The 23,317-nt window shown below is 39.3% G+C and overlaps 1 protein-coding gene across 1 annotated transcript in view; it reads right to left on the bottom strand.

Annotated features, from left to right (window-relative positions):
- The window catches only part of FREM2 (FRAS1 related extracellular matrix 2), a 169,809-nt gene that overhangs the window by 41,166 nt on the left and 105,326 nt on the right, over positions 1 to 23,317 (bottom strand). Inside the window, exon 7 of the mRNA XM_041766940.1 lies at positions 1,822 to 1,971. Within this exon, the coding sequence (XP_041622874.1) occupies positions 1,822 to 1,971 (150 nt within the window). The remainder of the gene's footprint in view (positions 1 to 1,821; positions 1,972 to 23,317) is intronic.

Genomic DNA, 23,317 nt, shown 5'->3' with positions numbered 1-23,317 from the left:
GACAATCATATACATGATTATCACAAATTACCTAGGAAATATATACATTTAAATTTTGTTGGGATCCCTGGGTGGCGCAGCGGTTTGGCGCCTGCCTTTGGCCCAGGGCGCGATCCTGGAGACCCGGGATCGAATCCCACATCGGGCTCCCGATGCATGGAGCCTGCTTCTCCCTCTGCCTGTGTCTCTGCCTCTCTCTCTCTCTCTCTCTCTCTCTCTCTGTGACTATCATAAATAAATAAATTAAAAAAAATTTTGTTAACATCAGTTAAACATCTGTATTTATTTTCCAAGTCTACAAGAGAATATCCTACTTCAATGTATGTTTGCCTGTTGTTGGTTAAAGCAACACATTTCAGATATAAGCTTTTGTCCCACATAATCCACCCACACTCACCTGAGGCAGAGAAATCCTTTATTCTCAAAGACCTATTTGATTTTTGGCTGACTTTTTCAGACCTTGGGACACAGACCTAGTGTTGACACCTCTATTTATGTCTAAATTAGTTACAAACAAAAGTGTCCATCAGTCTTTAGGCACAACATTCATAAAGACTGGGAATGGGCGATGAGGGTTTGATATTATTGCTTCTTTGTTTTTATAACTTATGTTCTTCTAATGCTCACTTTATATATATTCTCTTAACTTCTGAATACACGACTAAGAGTGTATCTGCCCTTAACTCCTCTTTTAAAATTTTTATCTGAATCTCCTTGTAGTTCTTCTTGTATTTTTCTTGTCCTCTGTTTCTTCGTCTTTATTCTCACCTCTCTCTTCTTCTGATTTGAATTTTTTCTTAAAAAATAACTAATTCAGTGAATCAAATACTTCTTGGACATTTACTACATTCAAAGCATTTTGCTGTTTCAACTACATTAAAAAGGTTAAAACTTAAGCTTGGCTTTTAAAATGGTTTGGCCCCTACTGGCTTTGTGTGGTGAGTGTGTGATGTGCGTATGATGCACATGCATGTGCATGTGTGTGCATGTGAGAAAGAGTGTGTGTTGTTGGCAATTTGGAAGGAATAAAAAAGGAAATTTCTAATCCTATGCTTACCCTATACTTTATGATCAACTCTTTGGAGATGTAAATTCCAGAATAAAAGGTAAGCACATATCACCTATATATCACCTATATAAGCACATATTCATTACTTACATAATGAAGTGTGGAAAAGTCTTTGGATCTAAAGCATTTATGGGGACATTTGGTTAAAATGAGGAGGAAACCAAATTGGAGATGCATGTACATGATACTTACACGTCATTTGGTTTCTGTGGGTGGTGGCCAGCATGATCATTCTTGTGCACACCAATGCCATAATATTCTATGGTAGTTTTACCAAGTGTACAGAACCAATTCATGCAAATAAGGGCAACAGAATTTAGTGTCATCATGTCTGCAATGCAGCCTCTGATTTGTGGCTTTTATTTATTTATTTTTAAATATTTTATTTATTTACTCATGAGAAACACAGAGAGAGAGAGAAAGAGAGAGGCAGAGATACAGGCAGAGGGAGAAGCAGGCTCCATGCAGGGAGCCCTACGTGGGATTCGATCCTGGGTCTCCAGGATTGGGCCCTGGGCCGAAGGCAGGTGTTAAGCCACCCAAGCTGCCCTGATTTGTGGCTTTTAACTGTGTTTTCTCACAGTAATAAATACAGTCTAGACTTACCAACGATATGATAACAATTTCAGAAAAATTTCTATTCATCCAGAATGCTTTAATAGGAGTGAAGTATTTTAGTTTTGAAGTATTTTGTGTTCTCTGAGTTGAACCCTAGAGAACAATCAAAAGAGCTGCTATAGGAAACTGCTCACCATCAGCAGAGGGAGGATCTGTTTTCCGAGACCTCACGGTGACACTGGAAGACCTGGACAGGTCGGTGCCTGTTCTCCACACCCGCAATTCCACATAGCCGGCGCTCTCGTCCACCAGGTACTCGACATCACCAAAGTAGAAGACAGGTTCTGTTAGAAATGAAACAGTGTGCCTGAGGTTAATTTTTTTTTTTTCCACATCAAGCCCAAAGGACGAAATTCCAGAGAAGAGTTAGTTTCATTTTACTGACTCCCTTATATCGTATTTTCTCCTTTCAGAAGATAACATCTCTTTAATCTGTAGATTTATACAATTTTCAGGTCAAAAGGCCTCTGCTGAAAACCAAAAATACTTATGGCTAAGTGCCTACTGGGACATTCTCATACTGAGGATTCAGTTACTCTGTTCTCCATGTACGGGATTACAAGGAACTCTAAATGTACTTCCTGTTAAGTTTAGCTGGTTAAATGACCCCCAAATGAAGCAAAATACACAGGCTGAAATGTTTTAAGTTTGGTAAGACTGCTCATTGTATTGTCTTTTACTCTGCCCTCATCCTACATTATGACATCTTCTCATCCGTTACATTTGGCCTTAATCCAGTGTATCTGGATCTATGATAATCACCGCACAATTAGCACCTATTGGCATAACTAGACTAAACATGTATGATTACCAGTCTTGAAGACTTTAAAGAGACCTGGACATGATTGCAGGTTACCTGTAGAGTTCTAGGGTGCCCTATACCAACTGAGGTTCCCCTAGAGAAATATGCTCATACCAAGGGATTTGTCTTAAACATGTAAGAAAACAATGTGACTTAGGTCATTAAGGTAGGACACATGCTTTGGAGACTCTGTATTTTTCTCCTGTATTGGTGATGAATTGACCTAATTATTATCACTCTGATTCTACCCGTGACTGACAGTTTACCTTGTAAAAGTCTGAGGGGTAGCAGTTAGTTGAATAACGGTGGACACTCAGTGATAATTTATGAACTTACTTATTTAAAAAACTCACTTTGAAATACTTACAGCCCATAAGAAAGTGTAGAAATAATACTAAGGGTATATTTTTACCCACTGTGAGCTTATTTTATAACCAAACTTTGACAAAGATAAGTTAATTTGAGCGTAGACACAGAATAATAGCTCTTTGAATTGAGAGGTTTTAGTCATCTGTGTCTGGTTTCACAAGACTCAAAAGGACTGAGTCTCAAAGGTCATATAGTTCAGCACTGCTCTTAAAACACAACACCCTTAAAGAGATGACCATCATGTTTCAGAGTATCCAACTGAATTACTAAACACACAAAAATCAAGCAAAACCCTACAATCATGGCTTATAACCAAAGGCAAGTTCATTCTGTGCACTGTTTAAATTGAGCATAAATAAATTCTTTATTTTTCTGTCCAAACAAATTACCTTTATTAAAACTAGATAGTTAAATTTTCTTTGTTTTTTCATGGGCAGGGGAGCATAATAAAAAGCATGTAGTTCCTCTGAACTCTTGAATCATACAAAGCCAATCTTGAAATTTTTGTCTGCATATTTTGGTTCACGGGGTGATGAATCTGGCAGGGCATATCTCACCCCTTTCTTATCCTTTCAACTTGGACGGTGTGAGGGCAAGTGAGTGTGTGTGTACAGATGGAGGTGTTAGCTTATTAACCTTAGTTAGGTAGACCTCAAATACAAGCCAATAAATTCCTTACATTTCTCACAACTAAATAGGTGGCAGAGGTGAAGAAAGAACTTGAGAAATGCTTATTCTGACCAGATGCCCAAACCAGCACATCTTTATGTTTTTTCAAAGGCTTTTAACATTATTATGCAGGCTTGCTCATTGATACCCAAGGTGATCTCTATCTCTTCACATTGCTGGCAAACCATAGCATCATACATATTAGGTTTCTGAATTACGGGACAGAGCCATGAAATGAGGTGAGGGGCGCACCTCTATAATAACAGCACCTCCCATCTTCCGGTCTCCCTCCTCCTCACAGATATGTAGTAATAATGGGATAGGTTAAGACACATAAGGGAATATGGCTGTTAAGCACCAAATGGGCTACATATCAGAGGCAAACTGATACAAAACATGTGTGTATTCAGATACATTCTGTAAATAATACATCAAATATTTTTATGTTATAGTTTAATGTGTACTTCATATAAGGAAAAATTAAGAGTCCTATGTAGTACTCGTAAAATTATCCAACTTGTCAATCAGTATAAAGAGTAATGATAATAGGTCCCATATTAGAAGATGAACTATGTATCTGACATATATGCTTTATATGTATGTGTGGTATGTGTGGAGTGTGTGTTGGGGGGGCAGTATGGTGTGTGTGGCAGAGTGGGGTGAGAAAGAGAGGAGGAGAGAGAGAAATGTGAGGGTCTGGCACATGTAACAATACAATAAACACTATGATTATGTGAATGATACATATAGTACTTCCATAATTGCTTATTATATGGTATGTTGTTACCTCCAGCAGAAAGAAAGGGGAAATGGAAGAAAGGGTTTAATCCTAAATGTCTCAATTTTACTATAGCAGCCAATAGAAGGCATTAGAAAAGATATTTATTTCCCTAAAATTAATTTTTTGAAAATCAGTGGATTTACTTACGGGATTCCTCTCCCTCTCTGGGCTTCACTGATGACAACTGGAAAATCGATCTATTAATCAACTGTAATCATTTCAGTTAAAATACAGAGTGATTAATGTAAGCTTAAAATACAATAGTTTTTTTTTTGAGAACAATTCTTTTTTTTTTTAATTTTATTTATTTATTCATGAGACACACACACACACACAGAGAGAGAGAGAGAGAGAGAGAGAGAGAGAGAGAGGCAGAGACACAGGCAGAGGGAGAAGCAGGCTCCATGCAGGGAGCCCAATGTGGGACTTGATCCTGGGTCTCCAGGATCATACCCTGGGTGGAAGGCAGGCGCTAAACTGCTGAGCCACCCAGGCTACCCTAAGAGAACAATTCTTGTAGTTTCTTAGGATATGAATAAAAATGAGTGGCTAGACATTAATATCTCTTTATCTTTTCAGTATGGTTGAATGAGGACTGAAAAGAATAATCATTATTACTTCAGTTTCTCAATACCTTGTCAAAAATCTCCACAACTTAAATATTGTGTCTAATTGTTACCATTTGGACAGAATCTCATGTAATATAAATGAGTTAAAAATCCTTCAAGCAATGAACTGTGTTATAATCACTCAAGATAAATGGCAAGATGCTCCTGGAACATTTTACCGTAGGTAATAAGCAAGTAAAAAGAAGCAAAGGCTAAATAAACCAAGACTGCCAACAGCTGAAGAATACCTACGCAGAATCCAAAAGAACTACTTGTTGTGGGAAATTGCTATAATTTATGAGAAGATTTTATCTCCCTTCTCTTCTAGAACATGTTTGTTTTGTCTAGGAGCTTGGTTTCTCTTAAAAGTTAACTGCGGACCATTGTCTATTAGTTTTGTAAAGACTCACAGTACAACTTCAGGTACTTTAGAAAAAGCCTATTTATTCTGTAATCTGATCTGAAATAGGCACTGTGCTGTGTAAGCCCATCGTCTTAGTGGAGAAAACTGACAGTGGCTGATACTACCTGGAATGAGAGAAGACTCTAATAAAGCCATGAATCCCATGGCCTTCTCCACAAATACAAAACAGTTATTCCTTGCCATTCCAGGGCCCATTAATGATACTCCAGAATATACGTTTATTCCCTCTGCGGAAGAAAGATACGTCATATCCAAATAGTGTGCATGAGAGCAGTGTAGGGGAGGTTTTAATTTAGCCTAGTGAAATAGCAGGAGAGCTATAAGGGAAGTTCAAGTATTCTCCTATTCTTGGCGGTGTTACACTTTGGGGTAAAGGGCACAGATGAAGGTATTGACTACAGACAAGTCTATGTTAGCTCATTAAACAATAACATGCTTGTAAAGAATTTACCTTAAAAAAATTAACACACTTTTCAGAGTTGGGGATACTTTCACCACCAACAGCCAGGATGGGATTGTGTCTGTTCGTTATAAATGTGATTGATGAGAAGGCTTGGCCTGCCACATAAGACACACACCAGCAACAAAGACAAAGGGAAAATAACTTGAGTTTCCCCACAGGGAGAAAGTAAACTTTTTTTCCCTAAGTCTGTGGTGTCTAGATTGATGTTTACAATTACATTGTGTCTCATGAGATGAAAGAAGTAGGTGCCAGTAGTAATTGCTATCTGGAGCCAAATCTTATTTACTCACATGTCCACAGACCATCAGTCAAGCAAGCTTTGTGGTTCTAACATGTTGGCTAAGAACAGAATGAAATACAAGATTTCATGCTGTCTTTTGGCTTAGTGCTGAAAAGAATACAAAGAAACCTCCCTAAATTATTTCCAACTCAGGTCTCTCTTCTGAGTTCTGGACCTAGATAACTAAGCAGGCTACTCAACCCGGTGAGGCTTCCACACAAACTTCTTCCAAAAGGTGTCAGTAGAGTCCCCTCCACTGCCCACTCCTGGTTTCTCTTGGGCTCACAAGTGCCACTTCCCTAGATTCAGCCAGTACACTTGCCATTTTAATTCCCCCAACAGCCACTCAACCACGCTCTTAACTAAAAAGGTCATTCCTCAAAGCAAACTTCATCATGGTGATCCAGCTGCAGAAAACCTGCCAGTGTTCCTCACTGTTCTTAGATTGTTCACAAATTCCTTAACATGACATGCAATACATCAGAGCCTCTGGTCTCACTAAGTCTCATTTTAGGCCCCCTTTTACTCAGTAGTCTAGTGTCTTGAATGTCTTAACTGTGTCACTTGTAATCTTTGCTATACCACCCCTGTAGTTTTCCACACTCCTTTCCTCCTCCTCCTCACGGGGATAACCCTTGCTCCTTCCAGACTTCTGTCTAGAAGCTACTTGTGCTGGGAAGCACCCTGTCTTCCCCATCAAAGCCCCCACTCTCTCCACAGGTGGGTTCTCCGAGTTTTCTAAGGAGAGGAATTAAGCCTCCTTTATTCACTGCTGTTTCTCCAATGCTTAATGTAATGAATACATGGCAGTAGGTGCTCAATCGATATTGCAGAATGAATGAACATCAATACAATAGGATTATTTGTTTTCAGGACAAATGAATAAATACATCTTTGTGGTGGATGAGTTAGAAGAGTATACTTTTGGGGCACCTGAGGCTCAGTCTGTTAAGTGTCCGACTCTTAATTTTGGCTCAAGTCATCATCTCAGGGTCATAGAATCAAGCCAACCTCTGGCTCCTCACTCAGTGAGGAATCTGCTTGAGATTCTCTCTCATCCTCTCTCCCTCTCCCTCTGCCTCTCCCCCCTCTCTGTTGGTCTCTCCCTCTCAAATAAATCAATACATTTTTAAAGAAGACTCCACTCTTAGCATCAGGTAGTGGAAGAAGCTTCTGAAGGAGGAGCAAGTGGTTGTCCTTGGAGTAAAATGACCTCAGAGGGCTGCCTTTTATATCTGGAGTAAGTCCAAGGGGAAAGGGAACTGAATCACAGTGAACTCAAAGAAAATGGGTTCTTTTTCTTTTTCAATCCTCTGTTCCGAGTTGGATGTGCATCAGAATCACCAAAGATTTAAAAACTGAATTGATGCTAGGCCTCTCCTCCCATTTATGGAATCAGAATTTCCAGCGGCTGCCCCTATTTTGTTTTTTTAATGAAAAATGTTTTTTTAGAGTAGTTTTCTGTTCACAGCAAAATTGAGCAAAAGGAAAAGAGATTTCCCATAGACCCCTCAATCCCCTCCCACACTGCACCAGTGTTTTAAAACACCTGTACAGGTGTCAGCAATCTGCATGCATGTTTTAGCTCATGTGCATGTCTTTACCAAATCACGACTACTTGCTGGATATCACACTGATTGTTTTGATTCAGGATCTTCATTCTCACGATAACCTTATGAGGTATGTACTGTGTTATCTTGTTTTCACATAGAAGGAAACTAAGGATTAAGGAGGTTAAGAGACTTGTCCAAACTCACACATAAGGGAAATGGTGGACACCCGGACAAAGCCCGAGTGCTTAACTGAGCTAACGTTAAAATGCAAGAGAGGGGGCTACCTGGGTAGCTCAGTGGTTGAGCGTCTGCCTTCAGCTCAGGATATGGTCCCGGGGTCCTGGGATCAAATCCCACATCAGATTCCCCACAGGGAGCCTGCTTCTCCCTCTGCCTATGTCTCTGCCTCTCTCTGTGTGTCTCTCATGAATAAATAAATAAAATCTTAAAAAAAAAAAAAACGAAGGCAAGAGAGGAATCATAAGACAAAAGGTTTTCAAATACCAGGTGTTGTATAGAAGTGTTGAATCACTACACCTAAAACTAATATAATATTGACATCTGCTTAAAGGCAGCTTTGTGATTTTATATCTTACATTCTCTAATCTAGCAGCAATAATTAAAAATTGAAGGTAATATGCCATTTCTTTTTGGTAGCTTTGATAATTTTCTCCTTTAATGTTAACATACTTGATAAGGAAAGGTAGACCTATGCTCAAAACAAGATAAACATCTCTGTGAACTAAAAAGGTAAGAACATCATAGTGGCAAGTGGAGCCAAAGTGAATGGTTCTACTCATCTCTGAAGTCTGGAGACAGGCTGTAAATCAACATTTGAGTCATAGAGACCAAATGAAAACATAATTCCACAGTGAGGGCAAAAATACAGATATTTTCTGGCAGCAAAGATGAAGAGGTTTTACTCATCTACAGATGCACACTGAGAAACTGCTAGAAGCACAGAAAAAATAAAGAAATTCAAAAGGAAGAACTGTACCTGCAAGAAGAGAACCAATAAATAAAATATTCTGGCAAAACTATAGGCATAAATAACAATCATAGTTGATATATTTAAATAGCAAAATAGCAATATTAACTAAAGTCCAAATATGACTTAAAGCAAAATTGTTAATAATGAATAACTCTCTAAATAAAAAGTTCACGAGGTTTAATCTAAAGTTTCACGAGGTAATAATCTTGAACTTCAAATAGGTAAACCAAAAATTGACAAGATTACAGGAAAGTACTGATTAACCTATAATTATAGTGGGTTTTTTTATTGCACAACTCTCAAAAATGATAGATGAGTTTGAACAATCTGTAGAAATATAAGAAAAGGCAACATAATCCTTGCCTAATGTATGTATGAATCTCTGCTCCTCAAAACAAAAGATTAGTATCCAAAATAAATTAAAACTCATATAAATCTGTATCAAAAATTCCTTTTTCTTTAAGGTTTTTTTTGTTGTTGCTGAGTTACAGACTGAGAGAGAGAGAGAGAGAGAGAGAGAGAGAGAATGCATGCAAGTGAGGAGGAGAAGAAGGAGAGAGAGAATCATAAGCACAGAGCCTGACATGGGCTCAATCGCATGACTCTGAGATCATGACCTGAGTTGAAATAGAGTTGAACACTTAACTGACTGTGCCATCTAGGCACCCCTAGCAAAAATTCTAACAGCAAATGGAAATACTGGAGTTATATAAACATTCAAGTCTCAGAAGAGGAAACTTTCACCATCATATGTAAATAACCTTAAAATGAGACATTATTTAATATTCGTAAGATTGGAAAAACCTAAATGGTGCAACAGGATGAGAAAATAGACATTGTCAGATGCTACTGGTGGGAGTGCAAATAGATTCAATCACTGTAGAGATTTGGCAATATCTGATAAAATTAAAATTGTATATTCAGCATGACCCATCAATTCTACTTTTTGGTAGCTTCCTACAGAAATTCTGCTCATGTATACTAAGAAACAGTTACAAGTATGTTTAATGCAACATTATTTATACTTACTAAACAAGGGGAAAACACAAAAGTCCGTGAATAAGGGAACGGATAATTAAAACTCATCTTAATGGAATGACTAAGTTGTACACCTGAAACTAATGTAACATTGTGTGTCAATCTTAACAAAACAAAACAAGACAAAAAAACCCCACACCTCATATAAATGCATCAAAATAACAGATCTTGAAAACACCATACCAATTTTTTTTTAAGAAAAAGCAAGTTGCAATAGATACATATCCAATTCACCATCATTGCTGCTTTGGGGGACTATGGTAGTTGAATGATATCACAAGGGACTTCGACTTTATGAAAGCGTTTAATTCTTTTAAAAGATCTGAAGCAAATGAAAAATGGTAACTGCTAGTTTTAGATGGTGTGCACCTGATCCTGTATTTTTTTTTACATTTTTGTAATAAAAAATTTTTACATGGTCGTTATAGAATGGTATGCATACGATGATTCATTTTATTAAAATGTATGTGTACGCTGTTAATGCATAGAAAAATAAGACAGAATATATGACAAGCTGCTAACTGGTTATTTCCCAGGGGTGGGATTATGAGGAAATTGACCTCCTTTGCTACATATTTCTTACATATATTAATTTGCATTGTAATTATTTAAACCTAATTTTTTTTCATGTAGCATCTTACATTGTAAATAAAAACAAGGAGGAAAAATCTGATGAACTTTCTCCTATAAATAACATCTTCAAAAACTTAGTTTTAAATAATTTTGACTGGGCGTTTGCCTACTTTTCTTTCAAGATATACTTTAAATACGTAAACATACATTCTTAAGAATGACCTCATAGTCTTTAAAGAGCATTTTCAAAATTCTTGTTGAAAAATAAAGTTCAAATGTGTATTTAAGGGGAAAGCTTAGAAGTATGTATCAGTTTAAAGGCATGTTTTGACATTTCTTTTTCTTGCCAACTATAATTTTCTCAGAGAGAATAAAGAAAAGTCAGTACATGTCTAGAATGCTGATAATTTAGGGAATGAATCTTCCCAAGATTTCAGCTGAGAATACACGGTGAGACTTTCTCCAAAAGGATAATGTTATCAGAGATTTTACTGCCAATATAGTTTCACTCCAAAACTCTGATTTTGTCTTACCCAGGGTCTCTATAAGTTTAAAATAAAATTTAAATGTTGCGGTCATCAGAGTTTTCCACCATCTAGTAGCATTTGAAAGTCTTTCTGAATGTTCTTTATTCAACAAATGTTGTTGAGCATCGTGTTTTCTAGAACTGGTGTTGTAGGGTTCTTTTGAGAATATTTTATTTTTGTTTCTATCCAAAATGGTATATTGCATAAACGGAGGGGAAGGAAAAACTGGTCATGAGCCACTAAATGATTCATCAACCCAATGGGATGCAACTTAAAATTTCCTAAACATTACTCTTTATGCATGTCAATGTTTCCTAAAGGTGGTCACAAATCTGTACTGTCCCCGAGGGGTTTTTAAAATGTAAATTCCTGGGGTCTCACCTCAAATCAACAAAATAAAAAACCTCAAAAAAATTTAAACTGTTTCAGGTCAACAGCCTGTCCAGTAGAAGTCTGAGAATCGCAATGTGTGTGTGTGTATGTGTGTGTGGGGGGGCGCAGTACAGAGACTGTGCCAGGCAACAGGTGCCGTGGTGCAGAGGCTCTTCACGTGTTGCAGTGTGCCAGAGGCAGCAGGACAGCATCTCAGAAAAGAAAATGTGAGCTTGCAGGCTGAGCAGGTTTTAATAGCAGTGAAAAGGACAAATGTCTCAGAAGGATTAGGAGCAGCCAAGGCCTGAGCATGCGTGGTGGGTTAAAAAGAGGTGAGGCTCCAGTATCTGGAGTTCCCCAGAGTGGAGAAGGTGAGGACCCAAGTTGAGGTGACAGCCAGTGGCAGCTGTGTGCATTCTTGCATTGGATGCCAAGAACTATCGAAAATGGGCCGTCATTGATCATTTTTAAGCAGAAGTGACACGACAGGAACTTGATTTGCAAAATGGGAACCAGGGTGGATTGAGGGAAGCAGGGCAAGACTAGAAGCTGGAGAAGGGTTAGGGAACTACACTGGAAGGAGGAGTTAGGGAGATCTTAAGATAGAATCTCAAAGTGGGAAAATTGAGAATTAGGCTTGGAGTTTCCAAAATAGAGGGGTGGTGCTTTGTGATCAATTAAATGTGGCAGGTGAAATGAAGTGGATGCCAAGGGATGTCCAGCTTGGTCAACGGGGCGGTTTTTTAATTGCGAAGGGTTGTCATTCATGGTGCTTTTGCCCACCGGTTGTTCTGTTCCATAATCATTCTCTCTATTTTCATTTGTTATCTTTCTTAAAACTCTTGGATGATGTCTCTGTGTCTCTCATGAATAAATAAATAAAATCTTGAAAAAAAAAAAGTCAGATGAGATGGGGCACCTGGGTGGCTCAGTGATTGATTGTCTGCTCAGGTCATGATCCTGGGGTCCTGGGATCAAGTCCCACCACAGACTTCCAGCAGGAAGTCTGCTTTTTCCTCTACGTCTCTGTGTCTCATGAATAAATAAATAAAATATTTTTTAAAAAAGCCAGATGAGAGTATCCTCTAGACTTTCACAGAGATAATATATTTAATTAAACCTAACGTTACAAGTGGTTGGCTTGTCACCAACCACAGGCTCTCGATAAACAGTAATCATTATTTTCATTATATAATACAGATACTTTCTATTCATATGTTTATTGTTAGATCTAAAACCTAATATAACGATAAGTGCTAGACAACTAAATGGTATGTATGTGAGAAAGGATATTTACTTACAGCAAGTGTGTGATAGGAAAAGATGTTATAGCCACACTGTGGAATACTATGTAGCCACCAAAGAGAATCCATAGAGTTTAAAAGTGATGGCATAAAAAGCTTTTCATGAGGGACACGTGGGTGGCTCAGCGGTTGAGCATCTGCCTTCAGCTCGGGTTGTGATCCCAGATCCAGGGATCGAGTCCCACATCAGGCTTCCTACGAGAAGCCTGCTTCTCCCTGTCTGTGTCTCTCATGAACACTTAAAATCTTTTTTAAAAAAGATTTTCATGATATATTGCCCTGGGAAATAAATACAGCATGAGCTCATATGTATAATATGATCATGTAGTAATAACAAATATGTAGTATTTTCCAGGCCTCTGAACGGCTCTAATACATATATCTCATTCAATCCTCCTAACTACCCTTTGAAGTAGGTACTATTACCATCTCTACTTTATTGATGATAACTACTGATGAAGTCTAGACATTTAAGATCAATAGCCAATACATGGAAAGGAAACCAGACCATCTGCCTCTAGAATATGTGCTAGTTGACACTTCACACAGCAATAATTACCTCTAATCAAAGTGAAAATAAATATGTGCATTTGAGTGTGTATATAAAAAAATCCACTCATCACACTCAAGTGACCTCAAGGAAGAGGTATGGGTTTGGTGTAGAAGATAATCAGACTCCCACCATCTAGTTGATGTACCTCTTTTTAGTATTCATGTAATAGTTTTGTGATAAAAATACTAATACTAAATGAGGATTAATCTGCATAACATACCTCCTTTAAATACAGCTGCAAAATATGATTAAAGAAAAAAAATATTAGAGAGCAAAAAGTCTGCCCTCTCCTGTTAAAATTTTTAAGACAGGGGCACCTGGGTGGCTCAGACAGTTGAGCATCTGCCTTCAGCTCAGGTCATGATCCTGAGGTCGTGGGATCGAGCCCTGAGTTCGGGTCCCTGCTCAGCAGGGAGTCTGCTTCTCCTTTTCCCTCTGCCCCTCCCTCTGCTTATGTTCTCTTTCTCTCTCTCTGGCATATATCTGTATCTATAGATCTATATCTGTATCTATGTATCTTTATCTATATATCTTTAAGATTTTTTTTTACCCCTAACAGGTTCTGGCATTTTTACCGACTTGCTGTGATATTTCACAGTGCTGTGGATGTGTACACTCTCTCGGGAACTGAGAGAGTTATTTCGCCTTCAAAGAAACCATTATCTCTGTATCCCAAGGCCCTGAAAAATTTGTCTTTCCTTTCTTCTATGTAACCCACTCCCAGTGGACAGCTGTCAAGACAGTCCTGCCTCTGACACTTCTCCCACTGCACTTGACACGCTATATTCAAATGACTCATCCACTCATTTGTGTTCCTCATTAGATCTTCCCAAAGGCAGAAATCATGTATTGTTCATCTGTAAACTCTAACGAGAAGCATGTAGACTGGCAAAGGAGGGGGTCATCAAGAAATGTGTGGAGACACAAGTGAAGATTGATAATTGCTTCCAGAGTTTCTAATCAAAAGTAATTATTGTGGCTCCAGAGCTCATCTTGTGAGTGAGAATACACCAATTAATATTATGGTTAATGTCATAGTAATATTACAATATAATTGCCACATTGACAGAGTGTGTGCCTCTGCAAGCCACATTAGAATGTCTAGAATTATTTTCCCTCTTTCTCTGAAAACAAGTATCTGGAAAGGTGAACATTTTCAGAAAATTTTCTTTAAAGATGTGTAACGAGAGTCTCCTTGAGTGACAAGACAGGAACACAACAGTCTATGTAAGAGAAAACTAGAATATTAGAACTCAGCTGTGAGATAAATTTCTTCATCAAAAAAATTATCATAGAAGGGAAAGGAAATGAGGTATCACTCTATGCTTAACCCCCCCCCATACCCTTAAAATTGTTACTGCTCCAAAAACCACTGATCAAAAGGCATACTTGTACATTTTCATTCCTACTGACTAATCTTTCTAAGTAAGATTTCAGAATCAATGGAGACTCTGACATCAGGGTGATTTATGTGGGAATCCCAAAAGCTGAACGAAGAAAGATTATGACCACCAGTGTCAAACACAATCTGTGTGAGTTCTCAGGAATAAAAGCATGTAGTTAACACTTGAATAATAAATAATCTTGACCATAGACTGCTCAACAATTGACACTTGAAACATGCCTGCAGGCGGCAGAGGAGGAGACTCCAGAAAAAATAGCTGAAACTACTCCATTTCAAGCTGAGAGGAATGTGCTTCTTTTTTTTTTTTTTTATAAGAATCCTTCTTCCTTATTCCTCCTTGTGAGTGCAACACAGTAGCAGCTTTGCCTTTGCCCCATAGCTTCTAGCATAGTACGTGAAGAGGAGTCTCCAGAGTCTTCCATCCTTTTGTGTTTTAGTGGGGGAAAAAAACACACCCAACTGTTCCACAGGCCATGGGTCTCTTTTTAGGCACTTCTGAAACATATGACATTGGGGAAGTCAACCTCTTTGGTTCTTGGATTTCTGGTCTCCAATATGAAGATAATCCAGTTGGGTCTGTGTGAAGTCACAGCACCAAGCTTTCAGGCCCATGCACATTCTTCTTGCCCTTCTTGGAGACTGGTGTTTTCCTTGGCAGCAATTTCTCTCATTTAGCATTCACAGAACCTGTTTGTGCTTACTTCCTGCATCCTTTATTGAAAAGAAGGTAGTTGCTTCCTCTCAAGGAAAGGAATGGTTAGAAGACCATTCCTGTCTCAGAAATGATTTGCAAACTAAAAGATAAACCCTAAACCAAGATGGTAAAAATGCAGACATGATTTCTCCTATGACTGATTACATTCAGGTAAAATGTACTCAGTAACATATAGGACTCCTAAGAAACCACCTTGTTTTATCATTCAGACTTGTGTTTTTGTTTTAATTTATAAAGAATCAAAAAAGTAATTTTTTAAAAAAGTAAAATTAAAAAATAAAGCCATAGGGGCAACTGGGTGGCTCAGTCTGTTGAGCATCCAACTCTTGATTTCAGCTCACGTCATGAATTCAGGGTCATGAGATGAAGCCTGTGTCGGGCTCCGTGCTCAGTGGGTAGTCTGCTTAGGATTCTCTCTCTCCCTCTCCATCTGCCCCTCCTGCATTCATGCTTGCTCGCGCTCTTTCTAAATAAAGAAAGAAAGAAAGCCATATCCCCTCCTAGCGTATCTCTCCACACATCCTGAGTTGGGATGGAGGAACAGTCATGGCTGAGATATGTGACCTTAGTGGTTAAAGGGCAGCTCAGAGAGGTCAGTAATGGAATCGGGCAGCTAAATAAATGGCTTTTATGGAGAAACTTAAAAGCCAATTCAAGGCTATTAGGGTTCAGATAAATATAGTGTCACTTAGAAGCTGTTGAGCATCTATAATCTAATAGCTAAATAGAAACTGAGCAGATAGAGTTGTCCAGAGCAATGGCGATGCTTCTTTGCAACCTTTAGGTGGGAGACTAACCATTGGTTGTCAGAGATGGACTTCAGAGAATTCAAGTGAGCTGAAAGGTATAATTTTTTCTTAAAATGTACACATTTTGTTATTTTAGCATTTTGTAAACACAGGAAATGTATTTTTTTTAATAAATAGAGCTGTATTCTCTTTTGGCTTTTTTTCATATTATAAAAAGTAGTAAATAATGGTAAGAATATTAAAGGTAGCCCTGGTCAGTCTGCTCTCTCTAGGCATTCATCCATTCATCTATTACATATTTACTGAACACCTATTATGGACTAAACGCCATGCTCCATGCTGGCCATACTGACGGAGACACAGCCCTTGTCTTTGAAGAGTTTCTGGTCCCATAATTGAAACAGAACGTCAATTGCACTGTTGTGTGGACAATAAGAATAAGGCTAGCTAAACAAACTGGTGTTCTAAGTACTTTACATATACTAACTTACTGATTCTTCATTACAGCCCTGTGAGATAGGTGTTACCCTGAGGAAACTGAGTACTGACAGGTGATCTATCTCCTAAGACAGAGCCAGGATTAGACACCAGGCAGCATGGTTTCTCAAGCATATAGCCTCCATGCATGAAGCAATTCTAGTTATGCTACCTGGTTTTGCTAATTACTGATGTTACAAATTATATCCATCTCCTTGCTCATTCTTCCCATCTTAAAATTACCATAAATAATCTTTCCCTCAATACTGCCACACCATAGTTCACAGCCAGAAGCACCACTATTTGATCTGAGAGTTTTTCCTTTCTTCCTTTCCCTTGAATAATAACTTAAGAGAATATCCATTATCTTTAACTTTTCAGCTCCCATTAACACTGAAATTGTTGGTACATGGCTTCATCCCCCAAAGCATCTGGTAATCTTCTCTCCAAGTTGACCGGTGCCCTAGTCCTTGCTAAATCCTCTGCCTATTGGGCATCTGTGTTCCTTCTTCTCTCTGTAGAATTTAAAGCCATGGACCATACTTGTCATCCTGAATCTCTTTATCCTTTTCCTTCTATAATACCACTCTCCTCTGGTTATTCTCTCATCTTTCCCCTGTTCCTTAATTGTGGGTGTTTTTCTTTTAAAGGACTAAAATAGGGATCCCTGGGTGGCGCAGCGGTTTGGCGCCTGCCTTTGGCCCGGGGCGCGATCCTGGAGACCCGGGATCGAATCCCACATCGGGCTCCCGGTGCATGGAGCCTGCTTCTCCCTCTGCCTATGTCTCTGCTTCTCTCTCTCTCACTGTGTGCTTATCATAAATAAATAAAATTAAAAAAAAAAAAAAGGACTAAAATAAGAAAATGGCCATTAGGTGTTCAACACATTACCTACACAGTAAGTACAAGTTAGTGCTAGTCAGTCATTATTCTTATTAGTAGCTGGATTTTGAGGCATTGATGGGAGTTAGCCAGGTAAAGCATGAGGGGGTGGGGGATGTTCCAAGCAGAAGCAGCCCACAGAGCTTCACCTGTTTGGGCAGAGCATTTAGAATGAATGGTACACTGCCCAGGGTGAGGAGGTGGGGGCGGGGTGGTAAGGAGAGAAACAGAAAGTAATGGCCAGGTCATACAGGACCTTGTGTGCTAAGCTAAGACGTTAGAACCTTAGCCTAGAAGTTGTCATGGAGAGGTGGGGTCAGTTTGTTTTCTTTTAATAGAGAAAGAGAGAGAGTCAGTGTGCCAGTGTGCCAGTGGGGGGGGGGGGGCAGAACGAGAGGGAGATAGAGAATTTTAAGCAGGCTCCACATTCAGTGCAGAGTCCTATCAGGCTCCACTTTACCACCCTGAGGATCATGACCTGAGCCGAAACCAAGAGTCAGACATTTCACCCGCTGAGCCACCCAGGTGCCTAAGGTGTGCTCCGTTTTAAGAAGGGGAGGGCGTGATAAAATGAGCATTTAGGGGTCTGGAGGATGGATAGGCTAGGGGTGGGCAAATTGGAAGCAGGGAGACAAGTTCATAGCAACTGCAGGAATCTGGGCAAAGTATGAAGCTAGCTGAACAAAGTGGCTGGCTGCTCAGCTGAGGAAGACAGTAAGGATACTATGGTCAAAGATAAAGGAGGCAGAGTTAGGGGTTTGGGGTGGGGGTGAGAGGAAGGAGTCTAGCACTGGTAGAAATGCTTATCAAGATTAGGAGCATAGGAGAAAAACCAGGAGGTTTTTCTTACCAGGGTAAGAACTACCTGCCCTACTCGTTTGTGTTTTCCTGATTTGCTTTGGTTTCTTTCGGAGGTTGAGTCACCAGACCCAGGGTAACTAGTGTGCCTCTAATACTTTTCCCTTACTGTTTCAAAGGAAAAGAAGATGATTCCATGCAGAAGTAAATTATTGGGTTTTCCATAATTACAACACAAGGGTTTGTCAGTTTCCCTCTTCACTGAAATGTCAAGGGATGCAATGTTTTGAACAAAGTAACGAAGGTCTCCTCAGAGAATTAATCACACATCTTCTCCTGCTAATAGTTTATTTGTCCCCTGAGTACATTGAACTGGATCCAGTAACTGGTTTTTAGACATACCGACATTTTAAAGAACTTCAAAATATGCATTCTGGATCAGCGTCAGTTAAAACACGCTAGTTAGATTCAGTGGGAAGACGGCGATCCTCTGGGAAGAGGGTATAAATTCTGTGTCTCTTTCAACCCCGATGCATAGTGTAGATAGCATCAGTTCACTGAGCTATATACACACCTTGCACCCTCAACCTGCAAGGTGTAATTTAGCCAACACCTATACCATTTACCACTGTATCTCATTGTTCTAGGATATCCCCTTGCAGCAGGGAGAATGTGAAGTTCTCTCTGGCCTTGGCTTTTCCAAGCTTTCTCTGGCAATGAGTGTGGTCTTGAAAAGTATAAATGTGAATTATGAATAAATGTGAATAAATGTGATTCTTGAAGAGGAGGAGGTGGAGGCGGAGGAGAAGGAGGAGGAGGAAGAGAAAGAGAAGGAGGAGGAGGAGGTGGCAAGAATGAGCTTCTTGTTGGTATTTTCAGCCCAAAGCTTTAGCTTTGTGATGTACTTCCTGGGGGTGTGACACAGGCTGTTTGTGAAACACCCTCAGGGAAATTGAAACAGATATATTGCAGCCTGAGGAGGTGTAAAAAGAGAGCTCTTTTTCTCTCACAACGCCTATATTCTGACTATTCAGACTTTTTAAAACGAGCTAATAATGCTCTAACGACCATTTAATTTATTTTCATAGGACTGTGTTTAAACTCGGAGACTGCTGATCTTGTCCTGTGACTTGGCTCATTCCCAAATGTGTGGTTGTCTTCACAATGGAGAGATTGTCATAGCCTAAGGGGACATGTGATAAAGCACATCAATTTGCCGGCTGCCAATTCGCCTGACTGTCTTCTCAGGTCTTTGTGTGGAGGAGACCTGGCCTTTCTGGAACCGAGGCCACACTGGATGCTCCTTTGAGAGCTCCCATTACCTGGGGAGCCCAGTCTTATCATTTGCCATGTTGGATCTGTTTGCCCCCATACATTGGGCCTGTCTTGTTTACCACCGTGTCTTCAGTGCTTTGGGGAGCACCCAGCAGTTAGTAAGGTGTGATAAATATGTAAAAGTGAGGACAGGACATATCTTCTGTTGCTTTTACCCTAGGACAGCATCTGGCATGTTAGAGATGCTCAGCAAATATTTAAAATAAATACATGTATGAACATATAGGATGCAAATGTGTGTTTCACTATGACAGGATGACGACCATTTTGTTAGAGAAAGGATGAAGAAGGTATTTATTTCCCTTGACGTGTGAAGGGAAATTTTTAGTTGTAATTTTAAGTGCTTCAAATGGCCTACTAAAGAAAAGAGGTAGTTTTGGTTTTGCTATCTTTTATATTCCCAAGGTAGATCATTATTGTGATTACTTGATATAATAGTGATAGAGTTCACTAGCTTTAACAGATAATATTACCATGTTCTTTACCAGGCAATCTTGTCTAGGTCAGCAGTAAGATTCTTTGCATCATTTAAGGGAAGATTTAAGGCTAATTACAAGAAAGGTATGTATAAGATTTATAAACTAGGAATAAAGGGAGAAAAAAGATCCAAATGTCTGCTCCAGTTAGAACGAACACCTGCTTCTTAGGGAGTTCATCAAACCTATCTGTACTGGGGCACCTGGGTGCTCAGTGGTTGAGTGTCTGCCTTTGGCTCAGGGTGTGACCCCGGGGTCCTGGGATCGAGTCCTGCATCGGGCTCCCTGCATGGAGCCTGCTTCTTCCTCTGCCTGTGTCTCTGCCTGTATGTGTGTGTGTGTGTGTGTGTGTGTGTGTGTGTGATGAATAAATAAAACCTTAAAAAATAAAAACAAAACCTATCTGTACCCTGTGAAAGATCACACATATCCATAAAGAGAAAGGAGGTACACAGAGAATGTGGTGACCCGGCAAAGAGCCCTAATTCCAGGAGAAGTGCTTCTGATTGGTGGCAGGTTTTATAAGGAAACAAATGAACAAGATTTACATTTCTACAGTGACCAATAAACTAGTAGAACAACGGTGTCGGAAAATAGTACATATATTCTAAAAAGTTTTTCCTACTTTTTCCTTCTAATACCATAAAAGGAGATACTGTTGTCCATTTAAAAATGGAATTTCTGAAGTGTGTTTTCCACAACAGACCACAGGTACATACGCCTTGTCTGGACTTAGTGAATAAATCATCATGCCTCTGTGAGTTCACTGTAGTATTTCATAGAATCTGGCCTTGCCTTACATCACAGGATGTGAAGGTCAAGTCTTTGAAGTTCTGCCTTTGGCCAAGTTGTAGCTTTGGGCTTTTGGCATTTTCTTTGTGCGTTATGATTTCAGTAAGAGGAGGCACTAGACCTCTGTATCTGTCAAATAATTGGCAATTTCTGATGCTAATAATAGCATTTATTAAGGGATCTTTTGTAATTTCAACCTCTCATGTTATTGTTTTTATTGTAATATCTCTTTTAGTAATTTTAACCTCACAAAAATCTGAAGTCTAGTATGTGAAAAGCCACTTTTCAGATTTATGATTTTTAGCACATAAAAATGTGACTGAGATCTTGAGGTTTCTACAAACGTTTAGTGATCTACTTCTAGGGTTTCAGTGATAATAAATCAGCAATATTTATCCTTTGATGTCTACAAGATGGTATTACATGGCCAGCACCCACTCTCCTGTGTGGAAGTGATGAGAGGCATTTAATGTTACTGTGAAAAATACAAAACAAACAAAAGACAGCATTCATTCATTCATAAGGACTTGACTGAGAGAGCCCAAACCCGATCCTTCAGAAGTGGGCAGATTGCTAAATGATGGAGAAAAAGCAGTGCTGGGGCATCAGGGTGGCTCAGGGATTGAGCATCTGCCTTTGGCTCAGGTCGTGATCCCAGGGTCCTGGGATCGAGTCCCACATCGGGGTCCCTACAGGGAGCCAGCCTCTGCCTCTGCCTGTGTCTCTGCCTCTCTCTGTGTGTCTCTCACAAATAAATAAATAAATATATATATATATATATATATATATATATATATATATATATATATATATAAAGAGCAATGCTGTTCCTCATCCAGTTGAAGTACCAGAAGGCACTACTATGGTTGCCTAATGATCCTTGGAATTAAAATTGGTAAAATGTGAACCTGAATAGTTTATATACAGAGTTCACACCTAAAGCCTGTACTGTCAGCATTTCAATTATTCTAGGATTCTCAGGTGCTGTATACATACATATAAGAGTACATAGCTTGTTTCACCTTGTCATGTTCTCTATTAAGATACCTCTTACTATCTTTGAGTAGTACATGTAGAATCAGAAGGCAGTTGTGTATAGTCCATGAGGTGGGCAGCTGAATGGTCAGTGCCATGGTCCCTCCAGTCTGCCCAGCTAGATGCTTTCCAGCTATGTGACCCTGAGTAAGTCACCTAACCACTCACAAATGATCAAATGGACGCATAATAAAACCTCACTTGTAGTTTGTGCGTCTGTGTGTAAAACAAAATAATTCAAGCAAAAAGCTTAGCACATCTAAGAAGATGCTCATGTCAGTTATTATTATTTTATGACATCTATGCTATCTATGAAGCCCTAAGAAATAAAGACACGAGTTAATTTAGTATTGTGACCAGTATGGTCCTACTCAAGATCAAAATCTTAATGTCTTAGAACCACCTTACCCAACCACACGCCTGAAGATTTACACCTCATGCAATTTAAGAGCTTATTTCTGGGCAGACTGGCCCTGTGTCCTGGCCTGATTCCCTGTGCTCACTTTCCTGTGAGCCACGAAGTCATTCTTCAATGTAAGTTATACAAAATGATTAGCTGGTCTCATAAAGAGCTCTGGAGCCTCTGCATCTTCTGGTAACAGCGGTGAATGTTTTCAGGTGCCTAGCAGGAGAGATTCAAGTGGCTGCTTGCCAAGTGTGTGTGTGTGTGTGTGTGTGTGCGCGCGCAGTGGAACCAAGCTCTCATGCCTTTCCTTCTGCGATCAACAGTTTTTAAAAGACTAAGGGAGTTCACAGTAGTATAGCAGCAAGGTCGTTTAGAACTACTGACCAAAACCGGTTGAGTCAAATGTACTCCCATTGCTAATGAACTCCCTTTGGACTCTAGCTCATGTGCCTTATTTTAAAACATGCCCCTGCACCTCAGTCTACTGTGAAGCTGTTCTGTGCTTACAGCTGGCCTCTGGGCTCTGAGGGCAGCTGGGTTCAGAATTAGGTAGAGAGGACCAGGAATAGGGACCCAGAGGGTCCCCTCACAGTAAGTCTCACTTCTTGGGACCCTCCTAACTCAGATTTAGTGAATGACTCACTCATTCACATCCACAAATGCTCTTTTTCTTACTTTCTCCCACTCATGCGTCTGTTAATAATGAATTAAGCCTGTAATTTCGCACACCCGCCAAAACCGTTATAATTTAAAAAAATGATATGAAGTAACTTTTTATATAAAAGGGCTTAAATTTAACTGAAAAGTTATATAAAATGAGGGAACTAAACCGCACCATTTTAAAGTTATTCTTTTTAAAGATTTATTGATTTATTTGGGGGGTGGGAAAGGGCAGAAGGAGAGAATCTTCAAGTAGACTCCCTGTGAGCTCAGAGCCAGATATGGGGCTCGATGCTGCAATCATGACCTGAGCCGAAGCCAAAAGTCAGATGCTTAACCAACTGAGCTACCCAGGGACCCCAATGTTAGTTATTTTAAAAAGAGGCAATATCTAAAACCAGTTTAAAAAAGGACCTAAAAGGGAACTTACTGTTTGGCAACTCCAATAATGTGCTTCATTTTGCACATTCCCACAATTTTCTTGTTATATAACAAGTGATACTTAATGACTCATCTGCAACTAACGGCCCTCAAATCTGTATATTAACATTTAGTAGACATACATTCTAATAACCTTTAATGATTATACTTGC

Source organism: Vulpes lagopus, chromosome 8, assembly GCF_018345385.1.
Source record: "Vulpes lagopus strain Blue_001 chromosome 8, ASM1834538v1, whole genome shotgun sequence".
Taxonomy (NCBI): Eukaryota; Metazoa; Chordata; class Mammalia; order Carnivora; family Canidae; genus Vulpes; species Vulpes lagopus.
This window is presented reverse-complemented; position numbering and strand designations above follow the sequence as displayed.